Source organism: Hippoglossus stenolepis, chromosome 24 (genome assembly GCF_022539355.2).
Source record: "Hippoglossus stenolepis isolate QCI-W04-F060 chromosome 24, HSTE1.2, whole genome shotgun sequence".
Lineage (NCBI taxonomy): Eukaryota > Metazoa > Chordata > Actinopteri > Pleuronectiformes > Pleuronectidae > Hippoglossus > Hippoglossus stenolepis.
In genome coordinates, this window is record NC_061506.1 from 218,748 (window position 1) to 242,942 (window position 24,195).

The window sequence follows — 24,195 nt, forward strand, 5'->3', positions numbered from 1 at the left end:
CACACACACACTCACACACACACACACACGTGCGCGCTCTGAGCCAGAACCTCTGACATGTTTTCTCCTGGAGGGAAAACCCGACCACGTCCCTGGACTCAGGTTCGTGTTTCGCAGTTTGTCCAACACGTGGCGCCGCATGCGACCGGACGGAGGGAAGAAGCAGCGCTGCCAAACAGCAGCTGAGGCCAAAACAACAAGAGAAGAAGAAGAAGAGAGAGGAAGTGATGACGGACGCTGGTCAGGTGTCACGGAGACGGGATAAAAAGCGGGAAACTGACATGTGACGTTGAACAAGATGTGAAAACAACTGGTTCACCTCTAAAACTCAAACTCCCATCAGCCACCTGTCAGTCACAATAACACACCTGCTGCCAGCGCCCCCAGTGCTCACCTGCAGTACTACAACAATAACGATTTTAACGTCATGTTTCACTTTTAGTTTTTCATTTCTTTGACTTTTGTTTATATTCATGTTTATTTCAGAGCTTTTTCTTTATTTCATCTGTTTCCTCGTTTCTTTCTTCTTTCTTATTTTATTAAAGCGAAATGTTGTGGTTCCGTCTTTTCTTAGTTTTTATGTGTTTGTATAAAAGTGACGTGTGAACACACGAAGAACGTTAAAGTGTCAGTAAAGAGTCCGACAGCTGCAAACAACGAGCTCCAACACGCCGCCGCCGCCGCTTCTTCTTCTCTTCACGTCGACTCTCAGGAGGCGGCAGAGCGGCTCCACGCCTCCTGAGAGTCGACTCATTAAGCCCGAGGCTCCACCCCCCACTGCTCTCTGCTAATCAACAAGCGTAACGAAACCAATTAGGTCAACGAGCCGCCGTTCTTCCAGCCAATCGCCTCCCACTGTTCCAGCTGCTGATGGCGTCTGCAGTCAAGTCAGAGTTCATCAAGTAGAAGAGACGCTGAACACGTAACGTTCAACTGGACGTAAAGTTAACTCAAAATAAAAAGACGTTTGCTACGAGTTTCCTCACATGATGATGTGATGTCATTACCTGGAACCCAGGTGACAGGAAGTGGGCGGTTCTCTCTGAGCACGCTCCAGGTGACACGTTCAGGTCCCTCATCCAAACTCTGGAAAAGTTACATTTTCTTCATTAAATCAAACTAAAACTTCAGTAAATCTTAAAGAATCTAAACATCAACGATCACAGAAATGAAATAAAACCAGTTCAATACTTCACAGTAAATTTAGATTTTAAAAACATTATTTCATAAATTCTGATAAAGACTGAAAATGTGACATAAACTGCACAATTTCCTCAAATAATTAGTTTAGTTAATTAAACCTTGATTAATTTAATCTTTTCAGTTCTGTCAACCACTCACTAAAGAACTTAAAGGGACTTTTAGTCTGAAGAATCGATCTCGAGTTACTTCAGTTGTTTTGGATTCTGCTCTAACGAAGTTTAGCCCTGAAACGTGTTTTGTGGACTCAAACACTTCGAGTTTTTAAATCTCTAAAAACAATCCGATAAACAAAGTGCGATTTTAGCTCCTTGTAGCTTCAGAGCTAACTGAACCACACTGTTCAATGGAGATGAGGTTAGCTCATTGGCCAACGAGGTAACGTGAGGAACGCTACGCCACGTTCTGTGACGAGAACTTGAACGTTCTGTTGATGCAGCCGAGACGCTCGTGAAGGTGATGTTGATGAGAACAGACTGTCACATGACTGACAGCTGATTAGCTGTGGCGAACAGCTTCCCTCAGTCTTTATGCTAAGCTAGGCTAAAACATCCACGATGAGATCACATCGCGTCTTCCCTGGTGCGTTTGGACTCTTTGTGACAGAGAAGGAAAACGAGCTGAAGATTTCCCAGAAGGCCGTTTTCATGAGCACGTGTCACAGTTGACCTCTGACCTTTTCTCTCTCCACCTGCAGCAGCACTGACGTCACGCCATAATTGAACCGTCCACGCTCCGTGCCAGCCGCCTCCTCCGGCTCTCAGGTGGCTGATGGGTAATGAGGTAATTGCCACGGTGATTGTTTGGCGTTTCTTTCCAAACACCTTGAACGGATTCCCAGAGACTCGTGTGGCGTCTGCGGGCCGGGAGCCAGCGAGCGTGCAGAGCCTCGGGCGGCGGGCGGCCGGCGGACGAGTCTGAGAGGAAGAGTCGAAAAACACAAAGACGTCTTCAGTCCTCGCCGCTGCTGCATTCAGGTTCATCAGGGCTTTTAAGACTTTGAAGGTTAAAAAGTGACGACTGTGAAACTGGACTTTAATTAAAGGAGACACAAGACTGAATGCACCGTGTATCTCCCTCTTCTCCTCCTCCTCCTCCTCCCCCTTCTCTCTTTCTCTCTCCCTCCTCCTCCTCCTGCTCCTTCTGTACATCTTCCTCCTTCTCCTCCTCCCCCCTCCTCCTGCTCCTCCTTCTCCTCTACATCCTCCTCCTGCTCCTCCTTCTCTTTTACATCTTCCTCCTGCTCCTCCTTCTCCTCTCCCGCCCCTCCTCCTCCTGCTCCTCCTTCTCCTCTACATCCTCCTCCTGCTCCTCCTCCCCCTCCCCCTCCTGCAGAGACATGTAAATAGGAGCTGCTCCTCCAGGACTGAAGGAAATCCCCCAGAACACCAGCTCTGATTCAGGAGAGATTTTACAGCTCTGCTCAGTTTTCATGTCCCTGAACGCATCACCAACAAGAGAGAGTTTGATTTTAAACACTAAAGTTCAATAAATTACCTGTGATGTCATCATTTAACATCATTAAACAGACGTCAGCTGACCTGTGACCTCATCATCACAACGTCCATGACATCAAATCTATCGTTCAAACTGTGAGAAGAAAAAAAACGTTTTTCTTCCTGCAAAGTTACGCAACCGAAGCTAACGACGTCTGACAGGAGAGACGATGTCGTCCGGGTCGTCCTGATTGGTCCTGACGGGTCGAGGTTAAGAGCCGTCACGACCTCAGGGAGGAAATAATATTCATAATAATACACATGTTCATTCTCGTCCATGTGTGAACCACCTGCCGCCGGCTGCAGCCTGACACAATGCATGCTGGGACATCACTGCTGAGGAGAGGAGGATGAACTTTGATCATCACCGTGGAAACGTTTCCTCTCAGAGACTCGTGTATATCTGAGGTCAGCTGTGAGAATACAAAACAATCAGAATCAACCCTGAACCATCTTTTCATATATTTATCTTTTAAAATGATTTATTTTCATGAGTGATATGTCTCAAAAACTCACTTTCACCTGAATCTGGAGCTTTTAAGGTTTTATCAGAAACCATCAAATCAGAATGAACATAAACAAGAAATAAGAAATATGACACGAGGAAGAAGACGAGTCCAAAATGTGCTGCGAGTTTTCTCCTGAGGAAAAAAACAACGCTGGAAAAAGTCAAAAATAGACGAGGAAGAGGAGGAAGAGGAGGAGGTTTAGGTTTTCAAACGTTTGACAGAAACCAGGCAAGTTTCAAAGTGTCGAAACAAACTTTCCAAACAGAGAACGAGTGTGGAAACATCAGCATCACCGTGGAAACAAACATGGTCAGAGACGACGAGTTCAAACCTTCATGCAGCCAGAGGAGGAAGATGATGAAGAGGAGAATAAAGAGGAAGAGGAAGAGGGTAAGGAAGACAGGAGGAAGATGAAGAGCCTCCTCTCTGTGTTCAATCAGACTTAAACCTGATTAAATCTGACCTGGAGTCAGTTCATCACTTCATGAAGCAGCAGAAAATATTTCCGACCTCACGTCAACAGGAGTCCACAGCGCCACCAGCAGGTCGTCATCACTGTTACACAACATCACACACATTCCAACAGATTCCTCACAGGAGCGTTTGTCATCGTTCTGATTGTGTTTGACGACAGGTGAGATCTGTTCTCACACACACACACACACACACACACACACACACACACACACACACACACACACACACACACACACACACACACACACACACACACACACACACACACACACACACACACACACACACACAGCTTCGAGCCAACAACTGCTGAAAAATCAACATCAGGTTAAAAGTGAAAACTTTTCAATGATAATAAAATAAATAGAAAGTAACTCATCAATAAAATATTTAACTAAATTATAGGAATTTGAAAAAAACTAAAAGGTTCAATCAATTCAACACTGAAACATTTCAAATATATATTTAGATAAAAATATATAATAATTTTTACACTTTATATTTTCCTCTTAATATGTAAGAAAACAAATCAGTTTAAAAATATTATAAATAATCTAAAATCAAAAAGTACTTTTCAATCTAAACTGAAATAAAAAGATTAAAAAGAAATGAATGCAACAAGAGCAAAGAGAAGAGGATGAAGATAAGGATGAAGAAGAAGATAAGGAGGAGTGTGACCTCGGCGTCTCAGCGATGACAACCTGATCCTCAAACCTTTATTTACACTCTGTGCTGTCATCAGGTCGCTGTGACGACCAGATGTGTGATTGACAGGGGGAGTCCGGTGTATTTGTTGAACTCACATTCCTCCGAGAACAAAACAGTGAAAGTTTCCAGTAAAGCGACGGAGCTGAGCTGTTATATAAAAAACGGATCCACACACGTATGATCAGAAACACAAGACACGTGAGAAACATGTGACAGATGTTTGACTCCACGTCAGACGACTGTGTAGAAAATATCGTCTTTTTATTTTAAAAAAGTGAGTGCGTCGGTATTACACAGTTTTAGTTTTGTTCTAATCAGACGAACAGTTTATAAAACACAATAGAAAACACCACAAAGGAGAGAGGCCGCGCACGTGCACACAACACACACACACACACACACACACACACACACGTGACCTGCGGAGGAGTCGCTGTTTGTCGTGTCTGAGACGTCTAATAAAAAACACAGATTCTAAAGAAACGACAGAAACATCTGATTTTCTACACAAAATGTTCTTGAATGTTTGAAATCTTCTTCCTCTCGATCTGTTTGACTCTTTTATTGTTTTAAACGCTCGGATCATTTCATTTGTTCCAGGCTCGTTAAACATTTATCTTGTGACGCTAACGATGCGCAAAGGAAATAACCTGCGGGAACAAGGTCGTAGCTTTTACAAACCAGATGGTCGTTGTGCTCAAACAAGAGAATATCATCGGCGTATAAACTCACGTTCAATGTTTCCTAAAGCATCAGAAACATCGGAAACATAAATACCGAAGAGGATTAGTGCCACAAGAAAAAAACAAGGATTTAGTTTTTTGTGGCACGACTCGTCTTCCGCAGCTCACGAACATCAGTTTCCTGTTGCGAACATTCGTCATGCGTGTTACTTACAGGCTACACATGCTACACATCGGTTACACTCCAGCAGAGAAATGTAAACATTGGTTCGTTAAGCAGCTGATTGAACGAACAGAAAACAGGCGGTTTCCTGGTCCGAGTTGTCGTGGAGTCACGGAAACACCGATTGTTAACGTGAAGGTATCTGAGATTCTAAGCATCAAATCCCAAAGAAGCGGCAAAGGCACTGATGGGGAGGAGTCACGACCAGAGCACGACCTTTCTCTCACGACCAATCACGAGGTCTGAAACTCGGCCGACACGAACGATCTTTCTTTTCTGCGACAGCGAGGACGTGCAGGTCGAGACGCAAACAGAAACGGTTGAGTTGAGGCGGAAGATGAAGAGTAAGACAGAAACAGACTGAAGCGTTAAAGCATTTACACACAAAGGTCAAAGGTCAGAGCAACAGACGACCCTGTAGGGGTCAGAGTTCACGTCAGGTCCAATAGAAAGAGTCCCAAGATTCGGCAGCTCATCACCTCTGCTCCGGCCAATCAGACGCAGCGAGGTGACAGACCACAAGCTCCTCCCCCTCCTCGAGTCAGACAAAGGCAGGATTCTGTAAACAAACAGGTAAACAAACAAACTCAGGTAAACACACGTGGACAAGCAGCAGGGTTTGAGCTGTAGCCACCAGGGGGCGATCCAGATGTCTTTGCTTCACTTTGGACACTGTCATGCCGAAGAAGGTGGAAAGGTCTTTGTTGTTGTCATAAGGACAAATTATGAGGCTTCTCTCTCCAAGATATATATATATATATATATATATATACATATACATATACATATATATATGTATATATATATATATATATATACATATACATACATATATGTATATGTATATATATGTATGTATATGTATATATATATATATATATACATATACATACATATATGTATATATATATATAGACAGCATCTATCTTGACCTGTTGGAGATGTGGTTGAACCACACATAAGAACAGTGACGTGTTTGATACCTGAGCTCGTCTCCATCACTCTGCTCTCTACGTGGTGGAACTTCCTCTTCTCTCCAGGAACCTGGTCAACAACAACAACAACAACAACATCAACACATCGGACAGTTACAGAAAGTTATAGACGTTATAGACGTTATAGACAGACGGTTATAGACAGACGGTTATAGACAGTTAAAGAAAGTTATAGACGGTTATAGACGTTATAGACAGACGGTTACAGACAGACGGTTACAGACAGACGGTTATAGACAGTTATAGACGGTTATAGACAGTTATAGACGGTTATAGACGGTTATAGACGGTTACAGACAGACGGTTACAGACAGACGGTTATAGACATAGACGGTTACAGACAGACGGTTACAGACAGACGGTTATAGAATGAGTTATAGACGGTTATAGACGTTATAGACAGACGGTTACAGACAGACGGTTATAGACAGTTATAGACGGTTATAGACAGACGGTTATAGACAGTTATAGACGGTTATAGACGGTTCGCGGTTATAGACAGACGGTTATAGACAGTTATAGACGGTTACAGACAGACGGTTACAGACGGTTACAGACGTGTTCACACTGAGTTGTGTCTGTCTGAACCCTGGATCACTGTCTATAATCTCCAGTCAGCTGGGAGCACCTGATTGGTCAGCGATAGGGATTATATATAAACTGCTTGTGAATAAATGTTTATTTTATATTTGTATTGAATTAATTAATTCATCCATTCAAAACATATTAGTTCAACAAAAAATGTTTTGCTTGTTATTATACTTTTGCATTTTTATGATTATGTGTATTTTTATTTAATAGACATTTAATTGTTTAGTTTCATTCAACATTTTAAACCAATAACTGTTTTAATTTAGTACACATATTACACTATAAAAAACATGAATGTATATATCTAAACATATAAATAAAAAAGATCAAATCACTCACACTTGAGTCTGTCGCACAAAGTCTGCAAAGTGTTGATCCCTGGAGCACAACTCGATAATCCTCAGACGCTCCTGGATCTCCTGCAGAGGTCAGAGGTCAGAGGTCAGAGGTCAACGCACTTCAGTTGAGAAACTGTCACAAGTCACAGAGACGCAGGGGCGGGTTTCCCAGAGGGGGACAGGGGGGTCTGGACCCCCATCCAGAGAATTGTCCCCCTCAAACATAATATGGACTGAACACATTCGTTAATTATGTCTGTCTGTCTCTCTCTCTCTGAGTTTAACACAAACCTGATCATCAGTTCATCTTCACCAACATAACCCTAACCCAGAATGTCATGAACAATGAATCCTTAAACTGCCCAGAACCTGTAAACTATGTGATGAAGACCATGTGATAGAGTTTTCCACTCCGGGCCACACGTGTCGTGGTCGTCACGTGTCGTGGTCGTCATGTAGACGACATGTCTCTGGCTCACCTCTCTGCTGAGCGCGGTGTTCTGGTAGATGTGTTGTATCTCGTCGCTGCTCAGCTCTTTGGAGCCGTCGACGCTGGCAGAGCCGCTGAACTCGGGGAGGTCAGGGTCACGGCCGCGGTAGAACTGAGGCAAGTTGTCGTCATAGTGCCGGTAATACTGGGCGGTGACGGGGTCGCTCTCCAACATTGGGTTGAACTTGGTGGCACGTTCCAGCGTCGGCAAACTGTCTCCACGTCTAGAGCGGGGGAAACGTTTAGATTCCCTCTGAGGCACATTTTTAAACATTTCTTAAAAGCTGCTTCTATTAAATGAGAAATGAATCTGGATGTAAAGATGGCCGCTCACCTCACTGGGTCCTCCGTGTCCTCTCCGTCATACTGCTCTCGCAGCGTCCTCGCCAGGAAGAAGATGATTCCGGCCGACACCATGAGGAAACCTGCCACTGAGGCGATGGCGATGCCCACCACCAGCGGCTCGGAGACATACTCCTCACAGTGCTCACCACGGTACCACCAGTTCTCTCCAACTCGACATCTGCAGGAGAGAGCCACAGGTTCGATTCCCAATGATAATAACACCATTTTTGTGTATGGATGAGAGCTAAAAGTCAAAAACATAAGACCACACAGTGTAACACCTCCTCTGACCTGCAGATGGCGCCCTTGCCAGGGATGATGTCACATTTGCCGTCATTGAGGCAAAAATCGTGTTGCACCTCACAGACGCTCTGACACGGCAGACCGTCCACGCTCAGATACCCGGCGTCACAGACGCACTCGGCCTCGCCCGACCACTGGTTCACCATACATCTGGAAAACTCGTTACACGCCTGGAACTTACAGGGATCGGCTCTGTCGCCTGACAGGAAGAGGAAGAACAAGTGGTTTTAGGAGTTTTCTGAAACGACCTCTGCTGACACCAAAATAAGTCGTACACTTTTATCAAAGTTCTGTGGACGACAGCGGATATTTGCTCTGTAATAAAAAATAAAAAAACGTGAGTGTTGAGATGAGTCACATTAATCCTCCCTCGTCCCGTACGAGTGCAGTGGTTTTATTTTGAAAGGTCTGATGACTGTGTGGTGGAGCAGGTGCTGGTGCGATGGAAAACCTCCCTCGTAGTGAAGATGATTATCGTGTGAGTCTCGAACGCCGTGACTCACTGCTGTAGATTAGAGTTGTCAGGCCGTCAGGAGCGGCTCTGATTGGCTCAGACGGATTAAAGAGCTGCGGCTCAGCAGAGACAGACGTGCAGGAGGAAGTGACCGTACGGCCTCAGCCGGAGAAACCATCGGGTTTGATGTCACAGTGATTCACTGTCTCCTCCTCCTCTTCCTCCTCTTCCTCACGTTCCTCTCAGACAGGTTATCTCAGGTTTTACACCTGACCATAGAAACTCAAACCAGCCCGACAAGCACGAACGACTTCTTTCAACAACACGGACGTCCACCAACACTATTCACCAACATGATGAATCAGATCAAACTCTTCTCTGATGATTGATTTTGATTCTGTGTATTAGGTTGTAACTTTACCTGATTCGACGTCCAGCGAGTACTTGTCGATGGCCAGGTTCATGGTCTGGTAGGCGGTGTTAGCGAAGTCCTCCAGGATCAGGTAGACGACGTTGGTGACGCCTTTGGGAACCGGCTTACCGAACTTCATCCTGCTGTTCACCACGATGCTGCCATTCCGGAAGTTGAGGATCTCCAGGTTCTGGAAGTTGTTCAGGTTGGACTGCAGGTACGGGACCAGCTGTGAGGTGAAGACAAAGACATGTATGAAGAACTGTATGTCGGAAACTACAAATATAAATCTAGAAGAACCAAAGTTCACACCAGTTGCATGAAGCGTTGCTCCAGGGCCTTGTACTCAGGGGAGCTCTTGTTGAACAGGTCCATGGAGAACGCCATGTTGGTCACCCTCAGGCTGAAGAACACGGTTAGAGCCCTGCCAGGTTGGGCTGGTAATGCAATGGCATCCAGATCTGACCCATGAGTGCCACTGGAGAATCCACTGCTGTCGCCTTCCGTCGCGATTCCGCCATACTGGAAGACGTCGAAGCTGACGTCGATGCTCGGCACATCAGAGAAATCGTGCTCAGACGTCTGGATCTCAGTAGCAGGAGTGCTGACTTTCTGAAGTGAGGACGAAGATGTTTGGGGGATGTCAGTATCTACTTCCTCTTTCAAAGCATCTGTCAAGGTTGAGTCAATGTCGTCATCCTGTGCCGAAGCACCTGGCAGCGGTTCTGAAGCATCAGTCGGAGAACTGTCTTTTTCATTTGCAGCCACCACTGTTGGTGGTGAATGAGTAACATCTGGAGATGGAAAGCTTATTGGAACTTCGTCTGAATCTTCATGGTTTAGGTGTTCATGTTGAATCAGGTCCTCGTCTTCCGGCTCTGAATCCGACACACGAGTAAACGGCGAGTCTTTCTCAGGCGAGAGTGCGATGCTGTGGCTGTGGTCTGAGTTCGGGGATGAGGTTGAGACGGGAGCAGCGGTGGTTGTAGTGACGACCATGACTTCATCCGCTACCAGGTCACTGTCTAGAGCCTCGACCGCTGGCGCTGCTGTTGTCGTTGTAGGATCAGAGGTGCCGATGTGCTGCTCTTCTAAAATCTCAACCTCATGGTGATCTGCAGGTTCTGGCAGGAGCAGTTTGGGTTTTTCTGTGAGAACCTCCAGTTCTGACAGTTCAGTGATGATATCAAAGCTAGGTTCTTTGACTGTGACTGCCTGGACTTCTACGAAGGTCGGAGACTCTTCGGTCGAAGGGGCTTCCGTATCAGGAACCACAGGCGCCAGAATCCCTTCAACCTCGTCCCTCTCAGGTGCATCTTCTGCTGATGTAAACTCATCTGTAACAACTGGAAGCTGCATCTCTGCTGCTGTAGTTACTTCAACCACTTCAGTGGTTTCTTGAAGGTTGACTGCTGAATTAGTTGGTCCAAAAAAATACGGCTCCTCACGAGTCCAAGATTCAGGTTCAGGAGAATCTCTGCCTGGCACGATAGTTACATGTGGTTCTGTCAGGGAATACACATCGTAGATTCCAGACGCTTCAAATGTTTGTACTGAAAGTTCAACAGTCAATGTTCCTCTGGGTGAGAACACAGGAGCTTGTGTTGTGGTTGAGTACCGTGGATCGGTGCTGATGTGCGGCGTTACCAGGACTTCATCCAGAAAAGGTTCCTCAAGGCCTCCATCCTGCACTGACTCCTCAAAAGCAGGAGCTGTTGTTGTCCAAGGAGGCGCATTTGTGAGTTCTACTCCCATTGCAACCAAATCACCTTCCTCCGTATTCAGAGACTCAACAACAGCAACCCCTTCCTCATCCTGGTCTTCATCCTCCTCATCAGTCTCCTCCAGATCAGGAGGTGGTAGCACCTCCAGGCTGCCAGTCCCATCAGAGGTCACAGAGGGCTGCCAGGACCAGAGATCAGCTCCCTGGCCGTCTCCAGAGGAACCAGAACCAGACCCATCGTCCATCGTGTTCTCAGAGCCCGTCTGAGGATTCGCCGGTGGAGAGGCAGTGGCTGAGGAGCCTCCAGCACTGACAGCATGGTCCCCTCTGGGGGAATCGTCTCCAGCGCCAGGAGCATTATTGAGAAGAAATCCCTCATCTTCAATAAATACATTATCTGTAAAGCAGAAAACACGTGGAGAGCTTTACTGTCAGGAAGTGTTTTCACATCCCAGTGAGAAAACTGAGACCAGTCAATTCTCATAAAACTCTCATGAAAGGCTCTCAAACCTTTCAGTAACATGTAATTTCAAGTTTTCTTTTAGATTTAGATTCAAAACTCATAATTCATGACTCGTATAAAACCACTTTCATGAAGTCTGTTTGTCGCTTTTCATTGACTCACTCTCTTCATCCGGTGGCTCCAGGTCTGACGTCTTATCGGGGAATTCATCGGGCTGCAGAGGAACCGAGCTCTCCTCAAACGTGAAGACGTCATTCTCGCTCACCCCCCCAGTCTGAGGACCTTTCCACGGATCAAAGGGGTCAAACAGGAAGTCGTCCTTCTTCAGAAAAACATTGCTGTCTTCCACCTCATGACTCGGAGCGTCGGGAGGCTTCTCTGCTGCCAGAACGTTATCCTGAAAACGGATTCAAAGAGTTTGTTGCTTCTGCTTTAGCTCGATTTTTGGAGGTTTTCGTCCACTTCATTCATCAACAGGTTTTATAGTATAAACATGAAAAGGTTTGAGTCCTGTCTTCTCAACGAAACATTCACCAGTGTGATTTGTTCTCTGCGTTTCAGACTCACCATGTTGTCGAAGGAGTCGTCTGGTCGACTCGTAGGTTTCACAGAAAGCAGCAAGTTCTCGGCTGCAGAAAGATCACAGCCTGTTAGAGTCAAAGTTTTTCTAACGATGTCTCGAGCGTGTCCGGTAACGTACCGTTCTCCAGCTGCAGAGGGTCCCCCTGCGTCTCCAGGCTGCTGTTGGTCATGAAGTTGTCTTTGTGCAGCGCCTCAGTGATGTAGTTACGGAAGTCAGTGATGGTGTAGACGACGGTGGGCTGCTCGGCGGCTCCAGGGTAATTCTTCTCCACCAAATTGTTCTGCAAGGAGATGAAGTCCAATGTGTCGTTGGGAATGCCGCCACTGTCCACCTCCAGCGTGATGGCGTAGTGGACCAGGACGACCAAACCTCTGAGGAGGAAGAAGACGAGTCAAAGTGTTTGTCTGAAGAGTCTGAACAGGAAAGATGTGGTCCTCATCCGACTGATTTGAATCTACGATGCAGACGTAAAATAAAATGTGTCGTCGGTAAAACTGATTCAGTCTTTCTTTATTCGTACTTTTACTTTTCTTTGGACAATCAAATGTCGTGAAGAAATCAGATCATCAACGTTCACTGAATTTCAATGTGATGTTTTCTACGAAGTCAGAGTGGACTGATAATGTCGCTCGAGACTCAAGATTGTCTCTCTACGGCCAGCAGGTTGTTAGCTTAGCATGAAGACTGGAAACAGGTGGAAACAGCTAGCCTGCTACGGTGTAGTGGAAATCACAGATTAACACGTTATATCTCGTTTGTTTAAATAGATTAGTTGTTGGTCAAGAAGTGAAGACGCCAGAGAGTTACTGATAAAAACTAGATTTTCTACTTAATGTTTCACAGTAAACAGATGTGAAGATATTTAATCAATCAATCAATCAATCACATTTTATTAGTATTGTCTCATATTCACAAATCACAGTTTGTCTCATAGATGTTAACAAGGAGCAACATCGTCTGTTCTTAACTCAACAAGAGTCAAACTACAAATAAAACCTTTTAACAGGAAAGAAAATCATAGTCCACGATCGATATTAAGAATAAATCTAGATTAATTTAATGATGGTGCTTCCACATGTAATAAGGACCTGATATACAACGATGTGACGTTATGTAAAGATGTTTTCAGGTTGACCTGTGGTTTAACGTGTTCGTCTTTCGGAGCCATGGCCGTTCTCCTGCTGCGGCTCCGAGCCTCGAGCTTCAGGAGGACTCGACTCTGAGTTCAGGTGAGTTTAAGACTCTCCCTGAACTCAATGAATTTCTCAATGTGGTCAAACGCTGGAGGAGACGGGGAGGGGGGGGCAGGACAGAGCGAGGCAGTCGTAAAACCTTTGACAGTAATCCTGCAGCAGCTGCAGGTGGCCGGCGAGCAGCGAGCGACTTATCTCACTTAAGAGGTGATTGACTATTGTTAAGGACATTAAGTGGAAATTAGAGCAGGGTGGCAGCAGAGCCGTTATTTACTGCAGGTAAGAGGGGCTTTACGAGGGGAGGCGGTCTCCGAGGACAAGGCCACGAGGAGAATAAATCCTCCGAGACAAGTCCGTCAGAGTCAAAACTCAGAGATTTAGTCTGTTTCCAGTTAATCTCACAATCTCAACGAAAAGAGGAGACTGAAAACACAAAAAACCTCCGTCTGTTTCTTATCCTGTATCTGCTCACATTCAGTCAAACTGTCAAAATAAAAGCGATCAGCTCCTGGTCTTTCAAAATAAAGGCAATTATTGTGAACCACAGGGATAACTGGAGCCTTTTGTGAAGAAGTGAGTGAAAGTGAAAACTCACCGCTCCAGGTCCTTCTGTGGTCTGAGAACAGAAACACAGAATCATAGATTAACAATCAGGTTTCAACTGATTCTATAGTTAAACAAGTTAAAAACATTTTCAGATTTATTTAAAAATCACCTGAACTCCACCACGTACACGTCCTTAAAGCCCGGCAGCCTCTCAAAGGCGTCTTCAATCTGCGAGTTAGAAACAGGAAGTGAAGTTCACAGGTCACAGGGCAGAAGGTGAGAGTTTAACCCCTGAACCCAGAGTCAGATTTCACTTTGTTATGTGGATATTACAAGATGAACGTTTTATTTGTTTATTATCAGTGAGAAACAACAGAAATGCTGACGTCTTTATAAACAAAGACAGAAGAAGAATGAACACAGGACGGAGAGCAGGAGGTCTTTTAATTGATTCTCTGGTTGAATACAGATGTTTTGTGTCTCCGTCACCAGATGTTGTTATGATGCAGATTTAATCGTTTCCATGAGTGATTCCAATGAACAAGCTTTGAATTATCGGAGCAGAACAGATTGTGTCTCTGGTGGAATCAGCTGTTGAAATCGTTTCTTTGGAACAAAAACAACACGATCAGGTCTCAGTGGCCTGAAGCTTCGCTCTGCTGCCTCCACTCTGTTCCTCCGCTGCAGTCCTGCTGTTCCTATTAGCCCCGTTATCCACTTCACATACCCTCATTAACGACGCTGACCCCGACACTCTAACCATAAACTGGCGTCCCGCGTCACTGGGGCTGAAAACCTCCCGGCGGTACGGGAACACACCGGCACTCTCTGCTTTCCTGGCACAGCTTGTTTTTCCACTAAGTCGAAGTGAGTCACTGCTCGTACAGCGAAGGGCTCTGAAGTTTCCCAGCTCTCGCACAGTCGAGCGCTGGCAGGGCCGAGGAAACTGAGCTTTACAGCGTGAAGATCCTTAACGCGTGAAAAACAGGCGAGGCCGCTTTGAAGCCGAGCCAAACTCCTGAGTCTGCAGTTTGTAGGAAACCACAAAGCCTGTCAGTTTGGAAATGAGCTGGACGTCAGAGAGGGGCGCTACAGAGGAGAAATGACAGCAGGAGTGAAGAAGAGGAGGAGGAGGACGCAACCACAGAAATCACACAAACACACCACAGCTCAGTTCTGCTGAATAACATGACGACAATGATTCTGAAGAAACTCCACAATAACAACATCAGCCTTTATTACTCAACTCTAGGTTCTGGTTATGATTCTCCACATGTGGAGTAAGTGTTAGAAACGTATCCACTAAACATTTAACGACCAGAATGATACAAAAAGTAATGTCTGAATGATTGTATTGTCTTATAAACAGACAGGTGATGTTACCATGCATGGATATCGTGATGTTCAGAGGGACGGTGTGAAACTGCTCTGACCTTGCGTGTGAAGTGTTTCGCCAGCTGCTGGTAATGGAAGCTGCTGGGATCTCTCAGAGCGTCGTTGTACGTTTCTCCTCTCAGCTTGATGCTCAGCTCCACCACCTGGTCCTTCAGGGGCCTCGGGGGCCGCAGCAAAGTGTCGTCTATCTCGTTACCAATCTGAACGTGCAGTGAAACACAAAGAACTCATGTTTGGTATCTCATCAACAGTGGGACTGAAACATTTTGGCTAACGTTCAATCACTAAACCACATCTGCTTACCGGGTTCTCCTTCTCTTCCTCCAAGCCAAAGCCGTTGTTTCCCAGTAAGCCGTCATCGACGTCATAAGGCCTCTCTGTTATATCAGGGAAGTTTCCATTGTTGTACTCCACTATGTACTTGGTCGTGACTTCCAAAGATGTGCCAGGGGTGGCCTCCTCAGTGGCAGTACCCTGGGTACTCTCTGCAGGGATACCGACCACAGTCTCTGGAGTGATTTCCTCTGAGGACTCCGAATACTCTTTAGCTAGATTGGCTGTATCCTCTGCTGTAACATCAACAGAGATACTATCCACCTTCTCTCGTGGAACCTCTGATGGAGCAACATGGATGCTGTCCCCACTTGGTGCACTGTCTTCCTCAGGTGCAGCTTCTGGGACAACGTCTTCATGAGACTCTGGTGTGACCTCCTCAGAAGATTCTACCTCTGAAATCGTCTCTGGCTGAGTGTGAGTCACAACTTCTGAGGCAATATCTTCCTCAACTGCAGGAAGGTATCCAGGTTCTGGGACCTCACTTGAAATCAACTGGGTAATATCCTCCTCTGTGATTTCTGAAATGATTTCAAACTCTGAGCCTCCTGGAAGTTCAGGTGTTTCCTCCATTTCAATCACTGGCAATAATTCCTCTGTGTCCTCTGGAACAACAACAACCGAAGTGATCTCCTCACGAGACTCTGGAGGGACCTGGGACGTCATCTCCTCTGTAACTTGGGGTTTAGTTTGTCCTGCTCCTGGTTCTTCCTCGGTTGTCTCATCAGACACAGATGTAATAAAAAGATCAGGTACTACTTCATGCTCTACCTCTTGTACTGTAGGTTTCTTCTCTTTGGCAATACCCTCGACACGCTCTGGTTCTCCTACTGGTTCCTCTGTGGGTTCTGTATCTTCGTCAGGTGTTATTTCATCTATAGGTTCAAACTCTTGTGCCGGTTCAGTTTCTTTTACTGCACCTCCTGTAGCCTCTCCACTTATTTCCTCTACAGGATCCACAGGTGCCTCAAGTGTTTCTTCAATTGGTTCTTCGTCTTTTTCGTTTGTATCTGCTGGTTTCACTGGCTCTTCTTCTCCTTCTTTAATAACATCTAGTTGAGTTTCTACAGTCCCCACAGCGCCCCCTGCTTCCTCTTGTAGGTTTTCGCTTGCTGTTTCTAACGCAGGAGACTCCAATTGAACAGCAGCTTCGGTAACAATTATGGGTTCTTCATGTTTGATCCCTACTTCTTCCTCCTCCTCTGGCTTGTCTGTTGCATCAAGAGCAATCTGAGTCGTCAGTTGGTCTTCTGGTGTTTGGTCCTCTTCAGTATCTTCACTAGCTTTTACGTCTACCTTGACTGTTGTCGCCAGAATATAGGACTGAGATGGAACTTCTGTTTCTATGTTTGAGACAGGTTCTTGTTCTGGAGTCACATATATGAATGTTTTGGTTTGGTCTTCTGAATCTGGCTCAGTTATCAGAAACACAGCTGGGATTGGCTCTGTGCTGACTTCCCTTGTATCTTGACTAACTTCTACAACTCCTGGTGATTTGTGGACGTCTCCTTTAGGTTCTTCAAGAACTGCTACAGCTTGTGCTGTTTCAGTGGGTTCCTCTAAAACATTATCAGCTAAAGTTACCCTCGGGGTGATATCTAAAGAATTGTCTGGGATTTCTTCTTCTTCTGGGCCAAAAATGATTGTTGTCTCCTGGATTGCCTCCAAAATGACTTCTGACGGAGCCTCAGCACCAAGTTCTGGAGTTTCCTGCTGCTCTAAATCCTGCACTGTGACAGCTTCTGTAGCAGGTACTGTTGTGGGCTTTGTAAGAACCACAACAGTAGCTTCTGTGAGGAACTCTTCAGCAACAACTTCCAAAGGTGGCTCTTCACCGACAGGGGTGACTTCTTCAATCACCTCTGAGTCGGGTACATCCAGATCAGTAGGAGTTAAATCCTCTACAGTCTCCTCCTTGGTTGTATCTGGGACAGGTTTTTCTTCTTGTCCATCCAAAGGCATGTAGGTAACAGAGTCAATGACCTCTGTGGCGACCTCCACAGTATCGTCAGCAACATCCTCTTCTTCAGACTCTGTGGGAATCTCAGCGATGACTGAAGGTGGAATCGACCCAATGACGACAACTTCCTCCCCTGTAAGATGAAAGAAACCGGAGAAAATGAAAGAATGAGGACCTGAATGTCTCAACTGTGAACTCCTTTATACCGTTAGCTAACGGGAGTGTCCATCCAAACTCATCTTTACGATGATCTGTTGGACCGGGGGGGGGGCTCTGAACCTTTATGGCCCATGGGACAGTTTGTCCTGGTAATTCATAAAAGCAACTCAGAAATATTCAGGACACCAATTAATGTTTTAACATTTAAACATAAAATAGTCGACTAACGTCCTTCAGGGTTGTCTCAGCTGTTATCATCACTAACAAGTCTGTCCAGTAGATGTGGAATGTGAAGTGTCTGCGATGTCAGAGCAACATTCTGGGTAGAATATTATCTATGTAAATATATATGCAAGTGGTCTGGATCAAAGCTATAATTGATATGGTTTTGGTCAAACACGATAAAGTCAATAATCAATCATGTCTTTGTAGCTTATGTAATTATTGGGGGACGAACTTGAAGACATGTTGGTGTCTGATGCACTGGATGCAGATTAGACCTTAAATAACTGTGAAGCAAGTTTTTAAAGAGACAAATGTGTTGTTTCCAGCACCAGAAGCTGTGATCCCACTAACCCTGATACCTGCGGTAACTCAGTCACGTCTGCATCTCTGCTGCTCGCCTCCATTGACCAGACTTCTGCCTGTAAATAGGCTTACAGATCTATTCTGAGCGCAGAGCGTGTGGCAGGAATCAGCTCCTCAGACAGAGGGGTGTCAGCTGGGGGACGGCAGCCGCTGATAACGCTCTCTAACACTTGGACGGACATTTCGTTTTGTGTAGCTGCTCTTTCTTTAAGTCGTTCTCCATCAGGGAGGAAGGTTTTCATTAGGTCACCAGAGGGTCAGCATAAGATGCTACTACGCATCTGTTGTCAGGTTAATTCTCTCTGCAAAACTTTTAAAGAATGTAAATCTATCAAGGTAACTTTGGAACTCTGGAATCTGGATAAAGTGTTTAAAGGTGTGTCGTTCCTGTGGAGGTTCACTGCATCAGCCAAAATGTTGAGAATCAAAAAGTTTTAAAATCTACACATCAAATATTTTAGATCTTGTAGCTTTTAAGTTAACTTGTAAGTATAATTTCAATCATAATGATCGTTAAAGATTATTTCTTTGTTAATGTCTCCATCTTTCCTTCTTCATGGTTCACAGTCTCAAATTAAAGTTGTGAAGAAGTAAAGATTCAGAGCTTTGTTTACCTGTCTCCATCAGCGAGTCTCCAGCGTGGACGGTTGTTGTCTCAGAGCTGCAGGACAAACACAGAGACAAGAAAGATTTTAGAAAACAGAGACACCTTTTCATTCGAGTCGTCCGACTGTTTGAGACTGAGGGCGTCAGGTTAAACTCATAATTCATCAATCAAGAAAACAGATGTTTTGTGCTTTTTAAACACCAGTGATGCTGATTAATGTCATAAATCAATAATATTAAAATAAATAAAGTTAATAAAAGTGTCCAAACTCTCATTTCAGAGTCAAACTTTAAACAGACATCAGTGAACTGAGATGATTGTCGGGTAAAAGCAGAATAATATCATTTTAGAGGGAAGTTTCATCCATTTCACGTTTTCCTGTGATCGCTCTGTTTAACAACACTTTGTGTTTTTGATAATGACTCTGGAACAATCACAGAGGATTTATAACATCCATCAATAATTAAGTTGCAGTAAGTCGCACATAAACAAACATGGAGTCCTATTAACTGCCGAAAGAGAAAACATCTGTGAAGCTTTAAAATGGTTGGCATTCCCCTTGAAATCCATCAAAACGCAGCCACATCTGGACCAAGACATGTTTTTACAGCGCAAATTTACAAAAACCACACAAGCGTAATAAACGTTCAACGAGCCTGACAAAGAAACAACAAACACACTGCTCACACTCAACACTTGAGCTCGACCTCAGACTCATTGTTTCTACAGTTGTTTAAAATACAAATGTTTATATCTTATACTTGTATATCAGACATATTCATAATACAACTCGGTGATATTGTGAGGTTGTGCTGCTGTCTCAGCTCTGTGGGTGGTGCAGGCCTACCTGCACGGAGGAGGGCCTGAGGTGACGGGCACGCTGCAGCAGGTGATGAAACACAGCACACGTGTCAATACACAACCAGCTTGAACTCATCACAGCAGTTTAACACGTCTGTGACTCGCGTGTTCTCCTTAGAACAGGATGCAACGTTCATGTGAAACAAACAGCCTCTATTTAATTATCTGAGCTGTACACCACTTTGTATTTTAAATATCCTCAAAGGTCCAATGCTCCAAAATGTTAGGGACTCTATTTTATTATCTGTATTTATAGTGTTATATGATAAAGAATCAGTGTTACTGATACAAATCAGTTTATATTCTATTACATTTTCTAGAAGTAATTCAGTCTCGAGACAGAATCTGTTTTTTAAGACAAGCAGACTTATTTAAAGAAAACTAGTTCCGACACTTGTCGCTAAATGAAGGTTAAATCAATATCTGTATCGGTTTATGAACATCAGCACAACAACACAACAACGTTGTCACGTCATCGCTCACTGACCTGTTTAACGTAGTTGCCATGGCGACCCTCTGTAAGACAGCAACAGATACAAGTTTAGAGTTTACAGAAACTAAAGCAGCAGCGACTCGTTGTCACCTGCTCCTGATGTGGAGAGATGCTAACAGGCTAACAGGCTAACACATCAACTGTGAAGGTGATTAACCAGGTTCTGTCTTTACTCTGATATAACATGACATCATCTCACTGGACAGGAGAGCATATTTCATATTATCACCACTCACCTACATGGATATTATATCATGATTATAAAGTTAAGCTCCATTTTCCTTTTACTAAATGTAAAATGAATTTACAGGATTTCTCATTTATGTATTTATACTTGAGCTGGAGGCGGGGTTAACATAATGTCCATCATCAGTCCATCTCTGCATATTTACAGTTCAGTATGAAAATAAAGTAAAAATTCAGAGAAACTAATATTTGTCATTTCTATATCATTTCTTTGCCGGTTTCGTAAGTTAAAACAATAAGTTTTAGAGACAGTTGCTGGTTGTACATGAGGAATGAACCTTTGACTACTCACACTCCTGATGAGGCTGATGTGCTCCTCTGATTGGCTGAAGAAGCTGCCGATGTCCGTGACGCTGAAGGAGCCGTCCATGCAGCGACTCACCCGGTCCTGGTAGTCGTTCCGCTCCGGCAGCCGGTCCCAGAAGATCTTAAAGGCCTCCCACACCGTCTCCTGACACACTACAACACACAACACAGACACACAACTGAAGCTGGCTTTGGTTCCTACAAACTGAAGATGGAAGACTTATATCTTATATGGAAGATATGGACTTATATATATATATATGGACTTATATTAGATGGAAGACTAATTGTTAAGGTCACGTTTTGGCAGCGCACGCAGCTCTGCATGACCTCTGACCTCTGTGGGATCGGCTGCCTTTAATGACGGCAGACTTGCAGTTTAAGCTCGTAAGTGCGTTTGGATCACGGCTTCAGCGAAACACCTCAGGTTTCAAAGACACAAATTATTTATGACCTGAAATATTCTCAGAGAACATTTGAAGGAAGCTGAAGAAATTTCATCAGTGACGAACCTCTGAGGTGAAAGTATTTGAGATGGTTGGCGACGGCCTGGTCCAGCGTCTCCTGAGTGCAAAGTTTGACTCCGCTGGGAAACAAGATATTCCTTTTTCTCCGAGTTAAAGCGACGCGTCGTCCGTATAGAAGCGGGTCTGAGTCCAGGGGCGACTCGTCCAAGCCTCCGCCACGTTCCTGCCAATCCTCCTTCAGCTCATGAGCGGCATCTGCATCAGGAAGTTCAGGGAAATACTCAGGATCAGTTTCAGGTGTTTGAACATTAAACTTCTGTACGTTTCTTTCATTATTTGAATAATAAAACAGCTGATTTACAATCAATGAAACTAAAACTTCACATGGTTGAAATTGGATTCTGAAAAATGTTCTGGATTATTTCTTTATCAAAACAGTTGCAGGTTGATTTTCTCGTTATGACTGCAGATCTGAAACTGACCATTATTTTCATGGTCGATTAACTTGCACATCTTTTCTCAATCCGTTGAACATTTTGTCTACAAAGAGGAAAAGTTGTTTCATTTATAACTTAATCATCAAATCTGTCAAACTCAGGAAGATGGAACCACAGAAAATAAAATGACTCAATTAACTGATGATTAAAAAGATTCATTGATTGATCTTTGTTTTTCTACTATAAACCTAGTTCCATCCCACTATGTACTTTTACTCCAATACTGGAAGTATATGTCGATGATACTCTACTTCTACTTAAGTAGGATTTACGATGCAGGACTTTTACTCTTACTGAGTATTTCACATCAATGTATTTCTACTTTTACGTGAGTAAATGATGTGAATACTTCTTCCATCACAGACATATTAGTTACTAATGATTCAAAAACTTGGAACAAACCTGATTCCATGTACATGTACCCTGAAAGCAGCACGGCCCCGAGCGCCCACAGCGCCATCCTCCCAAACTTTCCTGACATTTCTCAAAAGTCTCCTGCAAAGCTCCAGCCCCGGACTCGCTGCTTGTTATTTCCACCTCCTCAGCGGCCTCCTGCCCACTCTCATCCATGCACCTCTGAGCGCAGCATGTAGAAGACGTGAGGAGACAGAGGGACGTTCTCAGAGCTCGGACGGTCCTGACGTCTGCGAGCTGCTCGCTGCTTCCTCTCAGGTGAGCAGATGGAGGAGACTTTTCTCTCTTTGCTCTAATCCTATTTGTTAAGCTGCTGGAGTGGATGACTGTCAGAGCCACCGTGCACCAGAGCAACGGGTCAGTGTTTCTCAAAGGGAATCAAACTAACGCACTCATTATGGTGAACATAAAGTGCTTTACTTTCTACATCAGAGAAGCTTCAAAAGACCAATTCAACTTAAAATTTGCATCAGATACTTCAGGTACATTCAACACGTTTTTACCTGCGACAGCTGGTTTATTTCCCATGATGCAACAGTGGACGTGTTGAACCATGGGAAAAAAACACTAATTAAATGTATTAGAAAACACGACTCCATAATCAGCTCATAAACATGGAATAAGTGGTTTATAACAATATGTTAAAGCCTACAAATTACTGTAGCTGGATCCCAACACTTTACTGGGGTCATTACTGGTTGTAGTCGTTGATCCAACCAGAATCCAGCCAGAATCCAGCCGGACTCCCAGTCAGTGCTGAGGAAGCTGGGAGTCGGGCTGGTGGTCTTTACAGCAGACTGGTCCCAGTGGATTAGATGAACATGCTGCAAGGTCACATTGAGCATTACAAGGTTAAAGGTGATAATTGAGCGTTTGGATCTCAAACAATCAATTACGTGCTGCGACTCACTCACACTTTCCACCTGCTGCTTCGTCCGATTCACAAAAACTGAACAGCCGAGGCTGGTTAGAAAGTTAGAAACTAGAGAATATAAAGAGAACTGTACGACATCAGATTCATGTAAACTAGTTATTATCTGTCAAAACGTTGAACTATTTATTCAGTTGTAATTCCTGGTGAGAGTTGCCCCCCCCCCACCCACTGCATCAGAGTCAACCACCACCTTTTATTACTTGGTGAGATTAAAGCAAAGAGTCGAAGAAACAACACTCAAACATTCTGATCACACAAATGTTGTTAATAAAGTTTTTCCTGACGGAAACACGACGGACGGTGTTTACACGACTCCACTGAGACGACCGTCGTCCTTCAGACGATCATCAGATATTTCAGTCGGACTCAAGCTGAGAACCAGGATCAGTTTTCCAGCTTCAGGACTCAGATTATTTTTGGGAGTCGGACTGAGGCTCAATGGGCCTAAATCTGTCTAATCTGAACCACCGCTCAGATTAGCCCCGACTACGAGGCAAAACATGACCTGATCCCCGTCTACTGCCACAGCAGCGTCAGACCACGGCTACACCGGATCAGAGCCAGACCAGAGCCGGGACCAGAACGAGACCAGAACGAGACCAGACCACGGAAAGACCTGGACCAAGCCAGATTAGAGCCAGAACAGGGACAGGCCAGGGTCAGAAAAGGGCCAGAACAAAACCAGATCAGGACCGGATGAGGGCCAGAGTTGAACCACGATTTACTTTAGACTAAATCAAATAAACCTTTTCAAATGTTACAACCTTAAACCGGTTTATGATGTTAATATATTTATCACAGGTGTTTTCTTGGTTTATAGTTATTGTGTGTGTGTGTGTGTGTGTGTGTATATTATATATAAGATGTTGTTGTTGTTTGTGTATAAAATCTCCTTCAGCATTGTACCCCCCCCCCTCCTGTCTGATCCAGTTAATGAGCTGTAAGCTGATTGGTCCTCAGCAGGGGGCGCTCAGATAAAACCCTGAGATTACAGAAGCAGCCCACACACAAACACGAATAAACAAACACACACATAAATATACAACGATGATCTGTTCACCGTCCGAGAGAAAACCTGCACAGAACCGAGAGAGAGAAGAGAGGATGAAAAGAAGAGCGATGACATAACGAGTGACCTGAAATAAAAACACAGACAGTGACCTTTGACCTCAGATTAGACAAACACCAAGGACACAGTCTCCT

At 44.5% G+C, this 24,195-nt stretch overlaps 1 protein-coding gene across 2 annotated transcripts; it reads right to left on the bottom strand.

The window, feature by feature from the left end:
- Positions 1–4,600: 4,600 nt before the first annotated feature.
- Positions 4,601–22,328, bottom strand: impg2b (interphotoreceptor matrix proteoglycan 2b). 2 transcript variants are annotated; one of them, XM_035150223.2, is made up of 21 exons: positions 22,047–22,328; positions 21,193–21,402; positions 20,667–20,833; positions 20,123–20,151; positions 19,622–19,654; positions 18,782–18,828; positions 15,431–17,553; positions 15,166–15,327; positions 13,902–13,960; positions 13,782–13,802; positions 12,111–12,364; positions 11,978–12,039; positions 11,573–11,807; positions 9,537–11,344; positions 9,234–9,453; positions 8,347–8,557; positions 8,045–8,233; positions 7,700–7,934; positions 7,222–7,301; positions 6,280–6,340; positions 4,601–5,855 (listed from the first exon to the last, which is right to left on the bottom strand). In XM_035150223.2, exons 1-20 carry the CDS (start codon positions 22,123–22,125, stop codon positions 6,307–6,309), a joined length of 6,258 nt encoding a protein of 2,085 aa, XP_035006114.1. In that variant the 5' UTR covers positions 22,126–22,328; the 3' UTR covers positions 4,601–5,855; positions 6,280–6,306. The 2 variants fall into 2 exon arrangements, with proteins under 2 accessions (XP_035006114.1, XP_035006115.1); XM_035150224.2 differs by lacking the exon at positions 19,622–19,654.
- Between the last annotated feature and the right edge of the window lie 1,867 nt (positions 22,329–24,195).

Bases quoted from the DNA above. Each gene is read 5' to 3' on its own strand.
- impg2b (XM_035150223.2), bottom strand. From the start codon at position 22,125: ATGTCAGGAAAGTTTGGGAGGATGGCGCTGTGGGCGCTCGGGGCCGTG. The intron at 20,152-20,666 runs GTGAGTAGTCAA...GCTGTCTTACAG, and splicing joins ACATCAGCCTCATCAGGAGT to AGGGTCGCCATGGCAACTAC. The intron at 9,454-9,536 runs GTGTGAACTTTG...TTCACCTCACAG, and splicing joins AGCAACGCTTCATGCAACTG to CTGGTCCCGTACCTGCAGTC.